The sequence below is a fragment of the Tachyglossus aculeatus genome, chromosome 2 (assembly GCF_015852505.1).
Source record: "Tachyglossus aculeatus isolate mTacAcu1 chromosome 2, mTacAcu1.pri, whole genome shotgun sequence".
Classification (NCBI taxonomy): domain Eukaryota; kingdom Metazoa; phylum Chordata; class Mammalia; order Monotremata; family Tachyglossidae; genus Tachyglossus; species Tachyglossus aculeatus.
Window position 1 is genome coordinate 48,618,146 of NC_052067.1, and position 8,955 is coordinate 48,627,100.

The 8,955-nt window shown below is 47.2% G+C and overlaps 1 protein-coding gene across 1 annotated transcript; it reads right to left on the reverse strand.

Annotated features, from left to right (window-relative positions):
- Window positions 1–3,159: 3,159 nt before the first annotated feature.
- On the reverse strand, window positions 3,160–5,551 carry LOC119941535 (olfactory receptor 14A2-like). The gene is made up of 4 exons (XM_038762033.1): window positions 5,404–5,551; window positions 5,273–5,358; window positions 4,774–5,161; window positions 3,160–3,182 (listed from the first exon to the last, which is right to left on the reverse strand). The coding sequence occupies exons 1-4, from the start codon at window positions 5,549–5,551 to the stop codon at window positions 3,160–3,162; spliced, it is 645 nt and encodes a 214-aa protein (XP_038617961.1).
- Between the last annotated feature and the right edge of the window lie 3,404 nt (window positions 5,552–8,955).

Genomic DNA, 8,955 nt, shown 5'->3' on the forward strand with positions numbered 1-8,955 from the left:
GGTTCCTTCCCCTCTGCCTTCAAACATGCCCATGTCTCTCCCATCCTAAAAAAACCCTCTCTCGACCCCACCTCACCTTCTAGTTATCGTCCCATATCCCTCCTACTATTCCTTTCCAAACTCCTTGAACGGGTTGTCTCTACGCGCTGCCTAGAATTCCTCAATAACAACTCTCTCCTCGACCCCCTCCAGTCTGGCTTCCATCCCCTACATTCCACGGAAACTGCCCTCTCAAAGGTCACCAATGACCTCCTGCTTGCCAAATCCAACGGCTCATGCTCTGTCCTAATTCTCCTCGACCTCTCAGCTGCCTTCGACACTGTGGACCACCCCCTTCTCCTCAACACGCTATCTGACCTTGGCTTCACAGACTCCATCCTCTCCTGGTTCTCCTCTTACCTCTCCGGTCGTTCATTCTCAGTCTCTTTTGCAGGCTCCTCCTTCCCCTCCCATTCTCTTACTGTGGGGGTTCCCCAAGGCTCAGGGCTTGGTCCCCTTCTGTTCTCGATCTACACGCACTCCCTTGGTGACCTCATTCGCTCCCACGGCTTCAACTATCATCTCTACGCTGATGACACCCAGATCTACATCTCTGCCCCTGCTCTCTCCCCCTCTCTCCAGGCTCGCATCTCCTCCTGCCTTCAGGACATCTCCATCTGGATGTCTGCCCGCCACCTAAAGCTCAACATGTCGAAGACTGAACTCCTTGTTTTCCCTCCCAAACCTTGCCCTCTCCCTGACTTTCCCATCTCTGTTGACGGCACTACCATCCTTCCCATCTCACAAGCCTGCAACCTTGGTGTCATCCTCGACTCCGCTCTCTCATTCACCCCTCACATCCAAGCCATCACCAAAACCTGCTGGTGTCAGCTCCGCAACATTGCCAAGATCCGCCCTTTCCTCTCCATCCATACCGCTACCCTGCTCATTCAAGCTCTCATCCTATCCCGTCTGGACTACTGCATCAGCCTTCTCTCTGATCTCCCATCCTCGTGTCTCTCTCCACTTCAATCCATACTTCATGCTGCTGCCCGGATTATCTTTGTCCAGAAACACTCTGGGCATATCACTCCCCTCCTCAGAAATCTCCAGTGGCTACCAATCAATCTGCGCAACAGGCAGAAACTCCTCACCCTGGGCTTCAAGGCTCTTCATCACCTCGCCCCCTCCTACCTCACTTCCCTTCTCTCCTTCTACAGCCAACCCCGCACCCTCCACTCCTCTGCCGCTAATCTCCTCACCGTACCTCGTTCTTGCCTGTCCCGCCATCGACCCCCGGCCCACGTCATCCCCCGGGCCTGGAATGGCCTCCCTCTGCCCATCCACCAAGCTAGCTCTCTTCTTCCCTTCAAGACCCTATTGAGAGCTCACCTCCTCCAGGAGGCCTTCCCAGACTGAGCCCCTTCCTTCCTCTTCCCCTCGTCCCCCTCTCCATCCCCCCTTCTTACCTCCTTCCCTTCCCCACTGCACCTGTATATATGTATATATGTTTGTACGTATTTATTACTCTATTTATTTTACTTGTACATATGTATTCTATTTATTTTATTTTGTTAGTATGTTTGGTTTTGTTCTCTGTCTTCCCCTTTTAGACTGTGAGCCCACTGTTGGGTAGGGACTGTCTCTATACGTTGCCAATTTGTGCTTCCCAAGAGCTTAGTACAGTGCTCTGCACATAGTAAGCGCTCAATAAATACGATTGATGATGATGATGATGATGGTAGATACAAGGTAATCAGGTTGTCCCACGTGGGGCTCAGTCTTAATACCCATTTTACAGATGAGGTAACCTAGACACAGAGAAATTAAGTGGCTTGCCCAAGGTCACACAATAGACAAGTGGTGGAACCAGGATTAGAATCCACATCCTCTGACTCTCAAGCCCATGCACTTTCCACTAAGCCATGCTGCGCCCACATCCCCAAACTCATCCCCAAACAAGTGATGAGTAAAAATAAATGCCAAATGAATGAACAATAATAATAATAATAATAATAATAATGTGTCTATTTTATGCCAAGCATTGCACTGAAGTGGAGAGATCCTGGGCTTGGGAGTCAGGGTATATGGGTTCTAATCCTGGCTCTGCCACTTGTCTGATGTGTGACCTTGGGCAAGTCACTTCACTTCCATCCCTCAGTTACCTCATCTGTAAAATGGGGATTCCACACATGTTCTCCTCCTTATGTACACTGTAGGGACAGAGATGGTGTCTGACCTGATTATCTTGTATTTTCCCCAGTGCTTAGAACAGTGCTTGACGCATGGTAAGCTTTAGAAATCCCCTTACTATTATTATTACTACTATATGTCTTGAGCTCTGTTGGGCAGGGATATCAGCAGTACATGGCACAGAAAGCTTCCCAGACAATTCTCAGATTACCTATTCCATGGGTTTGCATTAGAGCTGCAAGGCCATGGCAGGTAACATCAGTCACGTTTCCAGTTGAGTATTAAAGCCTTTTTTCTGGTCAGTGGGAGGGCCCTACTAGTTGGGGATGGGTGAGGAAGGGGAGAGGAGGAAAGCAAAGATAAAGTTGGAGCCCCTCCCTCCTCCTTGCTGACTTAAGCAGAACTCTGTTTGTACAGATTTATTACTCTATTTATTTTACTTATACGTATTTACTATTCTATTTATTTTATTCTGCTAATATGTTTTGTTTTGTTGTCTGTCTCCCCCGTCTAGACTGTGAGCCCGCTGTTGGGTAGGGACTGTCTCTATCTGTTGCCAACTTGTACTTCCCAAGTGCTTAGTACAGTGCTCTGCACACAGTAAGGGCTCAATAAATACGATTGAATGAATGAATCCTTCCTCTGGCCCGGAATGCCCTCCTCCTTTATTTCCAACAGAGACGGTCTCTCCTCACCTTCAAAGCTCTACTGAAACTACAACTCCTCCAAGAGGCTTTCCCTAAAGAAGACTTCTTTATCCAATTTAGGCACAGAGCACTGAAATGAATTGCCCGAGATCACACAGTAGGCAAGTTGCAGAGCAGGGCTTAGAACTCAGGTCCTCTGAATCCTAGGCCCTTGCTTTTTCCACTAGGCTATGCTGCTCTGAAATAGAAAATAAAATGAAATGAAAATGAATAAAATCATAAAATAGTTACAAATGAATATGATGAAAAATAGAATAAAATCTAACACTAAGCATGTAGTTCACTTTAATTCTTTAGCTTTACCTTTAGATAAAGCACAGGCTTTATCAATGCCCTTACAAAATATTAGTGTAAGAAAATCACAGTAACAAGAAGACAATTACTAGAGGAAGTGATGAAAAGAAATAAAAAAATCTAGTTTTTCTATAAAGACAAAACTGGAAGATGAAGAGTTCAACTGATTAATTATTTTAAGTGAAAAACACTGGTTCTTCTATTGTCAATTTCTCAGATGTTCTAGAAAAAATCTGCCTTAAATAGCCTTACATTTTTCAAAAAATGATTGTAGAGATAAAGAAGCAGAAATAAACACATTTTTAAATATATGAAGCAGACTGAATAAAGAAATATGAAGTGGGTTATAGATGCACACTGAAATGCTAAATGGCTAAATAAATGCTTCAGGTGACTACTGGGGTGATGAGACCTGTGTTACTGGAAATAAATCAGGGAAGTCTTATTGGGGGTGAAATTTTAGGAACATGGGTAACTTCTTGTCATAGAAGAAGTGTGGCTCAGTGGAAAGAGCATGGACTTCGGAGTCAGAGGTCATGGGTTCTAATTCCGGCTTTGCCATTTGTCAGCTGTGTGACTTTGGGCAAATCACTTAACTTCTCTGGGCCTCAGTTACCTCATCTGTAAAATGGGGATTAAGACTGTGAGCCCCACGTGGGACAACCAGATCACCTTGTATCCCCCCAGCGCTTAGAACAGTGCTTTGCACATAGTAAGCACTTAACAAATACCATTATTCTTCTTCTTATTATTATTATTACTCATTTTCAAAGTCCTTGAGGGCAGGTATCATGAACCTTATTTTTGCTGTACTTTCCCAAGCACTGTTATAGTGCTCAGCATCCAGTAGTTGCTGTTTAAAAATCAAATTGAAGAGCCTTGTGCTTCCTTGGAGACACTGACAGAGAGTGGCTACAGCTAGGCAGCAAGTCTTTGTCCAAATCAAGTTTATAAAATGATAATAATAACTGCGGTATTTGTTAAGCCTTTACTATAACCCAAGCACTGCACTAAGTGCTGGAGTACATGCAAGATAATCAGATAGGACACATTCTCTCAATGTCTGTGGTCAATCCAGATACCAAACTGATGTGTCCAGGTTTTCAGTGTCTGGTCCAGGTCTCATCATCATCTAGACTGTCCATCTAGCTCCCCAAGCAGGTTCCCTTGAGAGTCATCCTCAATATCAAATGGCAAGATAGAATTGGTGGAAATGATGCTGGAATAAATTTGGAGCCTAGATTCAGTTCCTGGATTGCAGCTAGAAGTGCCAAGGGGGTAAATAAATGTCAACCTCTCCAACAGGAAATATTAAATGCCAGAGAGGTGTTCCCGACCGCATAAAGAACAAGCTATAGGACAATAACAGTTTTATACAAACTCCCATAATTGATGCGTGAAGGCCATTGATAACATGCAGTAATTGATGAGTGAAAGCCATTGATAGCAAGCAGTGCATGGCCAGGGAAACTCTAGGAAAAAGACAAACATTGCAGATATTTGTGGGACGGAAGAGCCTCTAAAGGTAAAGGCGGGGGAAGAGAAATGACAGGGTCAAGGCTCAAGGAGGTGCTTCATATCCTGGTGAAAAGAGTCTTACCAAGTATCCTCCCCATCGCCGCCTTCATGTCCCTGTTTCTCAGGGTGTAGATGAAGGGATTCAGAGTCGGGGGAACCACAGTGTAGAACACGGATACCATCAGTTCCAGCACTGAGAGGGAAGCTGATGATGATTTCAAATGGGCGAAGGCTGCCGTGGTGAAAAACACAGTAGTGACGGCAAGGTGGGGCAGGCAGGTGGAAAAGGCTTTGGTCCGACCCTCGGTGGAAGGCCTCCTCAACACAGCAGAGAAGATGTGGATGTAGGAGACGAGGATGCAGATTAAGAAGTTTGCAGCCAAAGAAAAACCACTAAACATGATCACCTCAAGGGCAACGTATGTTTCAGAGTAGGAGAGGTTGACTACAGAGGGGACATCACAGAAGAACTGTGGGACAACAAGGGACCCACAGAAGGGCAGGGAGAACGTTCCAGCTGAGCACATCATTGCAAATAGACCTGCAGTGAACCAGGAAGTGGCCGCCATCTGTATACAGACCCCTCTATTCATGATAATCTTGTAGCGGAGGGGGCAGCAGATAGCGACGTAGAGGTCGTAGGACATTGCTGTGAGGTTGAATAGCTCTGAACCGGCAAACAGAACCACGGAGAAGACCTGGGCAGCACAGCCTAGGAAAGAGATGGATCTGTGGTTGGTCAGAGAGTTGGTGATGGATTTGAAGACGGTGGTGGAGATGAGGCAGATATCAAGGAAGGACACGTTCTCGAGGAAGAAGTACATGGGGGTGTGGAGCTGCTGGTCAAGGGTAACGATCATGATGATGAGGAGATTCCCCAACAGGGCAGCCAGGTAGACCAGGAAGAAGAGCACGGCATGGACCAGCTGCAGCTCCCGGACCTCAGAGAACCCCAGGAGGAGGAACTCTGACCTCACACTAAGGTTGGCCATTTCAGGATGTCCTGTCACTGCCTAGGGAGGGAAATGAAATTAATTTTTTTTTCTGTCTCCAAAAAGAGAGATCATACTTTAAGTTATAGGAGCATCATAGGATCATCTGTCCCAGATTCAAATTCCCTTACCCCACCAACAACCACACAGGCACATGTGGACATATAGATAACACAAACAAACGCACAAACACACATGGGCATATAGATAAAATAAACATGTAAGGCCATAAAAAGATAGCAATTAGAGGACCTAGAGACACACATGAAGAGAAATGAAAAACACAAACATAGACTCATATGTGAGCTGGATTCCACTCAGACAACATGCAAGTTTTCACATAAAGGGAAACAGCCAGGATACTTAAATGCCGGCAAAAACACAAGAGAACAGAGGCATACCATACACGGATACTAACACAAATGCACACCTTGTTCCTGTTTCCCTCCCCTAAGCACTCATAATACATTCAAGAGGCACCTGATAAATACCATTGTTTGATTGATTGATCTGGATCTGGTCATTTTGGCCACCTGAATGCACACACTAAGCCATGCTGCTTCTCTATTCTCAAGAAATTTTCAATATTCTCGTCTGTGTTCTTGCATATTTTCCCATCACCACGGTTTCCCTTGACAAATTCTTCCCACACCTCAGAAACCTCCAGGAGTGCCCACCTACCTCCTCAATGGACAGAAACTCCTTACCATGGGCTTCAGAGAACTCAGTCAACGTACTCCTTCCAAGCTTATCTCTCTGATTTCTTACCACAACTCACCCCACAAACATCACTCCTCTAATGCCAACATAGTCACTCTTGCCACTGACCGCTTGGGAGTCAGAGGTCATGAGTTCTAATCCCGGCTCTGCCACTTGTCATCTCTGTGACTGGGCAAATCACTTTAACTTCTCTGTGCCTCGATTACCTCACCTGTAAAATGGGGATTAAGAATATGAGCCTCACATGGTACAATCTGATAACCTTGTATCTATCATAACGCTTAGAACAGTGCGTGACACATAGTAAGCACTTAACAAATCATCATCATCATCAGTCATATTTATTGAGTGCTTACTGTGTGCAGAGCACTGTACTAAGCGCTTGGGAAGTACAAGTTGGCAACATATAGAAACAGTCCCTACCCAACAGTGGGCTCACAGTCTAAAAGGGGGAGACAGAGAACAAAACCAAACATACTAACAAAATAAAATAAATAGAATAGATATGTACAAGTAAAATAAATAAATAAATAAATAGAGTGACAAATATGTACAAACGTGTACATATATACAGGTGCTGTGGGGAAGGGAAGGAGGTAAGATGGTGGGATGGAGAGGGAGATGAGGGGGAGAGGAAGGAAGGGGCTCAGTCTGGGAAGGCCTCCTGGAGGAGGTGAGCTCTCAGTAGGGCCTTGAAGGGAGGAAGAGAGCTAGCTTGGCGCATGGGCAGAGGAAGGGCATTCCAGGCCCGGGGGATGACGTGGGCTGGGGGTCGATGGCGGGACAGGCAAGAACGAGGCACGGTGAGGAGATTAGCGGCAGAGGAATGGAGGGTGCGGGGTGGGCTGTAGAAAGAGAGAAGGGAGGTGAGGTAGGAGGGGGGAGGTGATGGAGAGCCTTGAAGCCCAGGGTGAGGAGTTTCTGCCTGATACGCAGATTGATTGGTAGCCACTGGAGATTTTTGAGGAGGGGAGTAATATGCCCAGAGCGTTTCTGGACAAAGACAATCCGGGCAGCAGCATGAAGTATGGATTGAAGTGGGGAGAGACACGAGGACGGGAGATCAGAGAGAAGGCTGATGCAGTAGTCCAGACGGGATAGGATGAGAGCTTGAATGAGAAGGGTAGCAGTGTGGATGGAGAGGAAAGGGCGGATCTTGGCAATGTTGCGGAGCTGACACCGGCAGGTTTTGGTGACGGCTTGGATGTGAGGGGTGAACGAGAGAGCGGAGTCAAGGATGACACCAAGGTTGCGGGCTTGTGAGATGGGAAGGATGGTAGTGCCATCAACAGAGTTGGGAAAGTCAGGGAGAGGGCAGAGTTTGGGAGGTAAGACAAGGAGTTCAATCTTGGACATGTTGAGTTTTAGGTGGTGGGCAGACATCCAGATGGAGATGTTCTGAAGGCAGGAGGAGATGCGAGCCTGGAGAGAGGGGTAGAGAGCAGGGGCAGAGATGTAGATCTGGGTGTAATCAGCGTAAAGATGATAGTTGAAGCCGTGGGAGCGAATGAGGTCACCAAGGGAGTGCATGTAGATCGAGAACAGAATGGGACCAAGCCCTGAACCTTGGGGAACCCCCACAGTTAGGGGATGGGAGGGGGAGGAGTAGCCTGCAAAAGAGACTGAGAATGAACGACCGGAGAGATAAGAGGAGAACCAGGAGAGGACAGAGTCTGTGAAGCCAAGGTCAGATAGCGTGTTGAGGAGAAGGGGGTGGTCCACAGTGTCGAAGGCAGCTGAGAGGTCGAGGAGGATTAGGACAGAGCATGAGCCGTTGGATTTGGCAAGCAGGAGGTCATTGGTGACCTTTGAGAGGGCAGTTTCCATGGAATGTAGGGGATGGAAGCCAGACTGGAGGGGGTCGAGGAGAGAGTTGTTATTGAGGAATTCTAGGCAGCGCGTAGAGACAACCCGTTCAAGGAGTTTGGAAAGGAATGGTATGAGGGATATGGGACGATAACTAGAAGGTGAGGTGGGGTCGAGAGAGGGTTTTTTTAGGATGGGAGAGACATGGGCATGTTTGAAGGCAGAGGGGAAGGAACCAGTGGAGAGTGAGCGGTTGAAGATGGAAGTTAAGGAGGGGAGAAGGGATGGAGCGAGAGATTTCATGAGATGAGAGGGAATGGGGTCATAAGCACAGGTGGCCGGAGTAAAGCTTGAGAGGAGGGAGGAGAGCTCCTCTGAGGATACTGCTGGGAAGGATGGGAGAGTAGCAGAGAGTGTTGAGAGCCGGGAGGTTGGAGAAGTGGGGGAAGTGACTTTGGGGAGGTCGGACCTGATGGATTTAATTTTGTCAATGTAGTTGGAGGCCAGATCGTTGGGGGTGAGGGAAGGAGGAGTGGGAGGAACCGGGGGCCTGAGAAGGGAGTTGAAAGTACGGAAGGGCTGGCGGGGGCAATGGGCATGGGTGTCAATAAGGGAGGAGAAATAGTTTTGTCTGGCAGAGTAGAGGGCTGAGTTAAGGCAGGAAAGGATAAACTTGAAGTGAACGAGGTTGGCATGGTGTTTAGACTTTCGCCAACAGCGTTCAGCAGCTCGAGCATAAGAGCGAA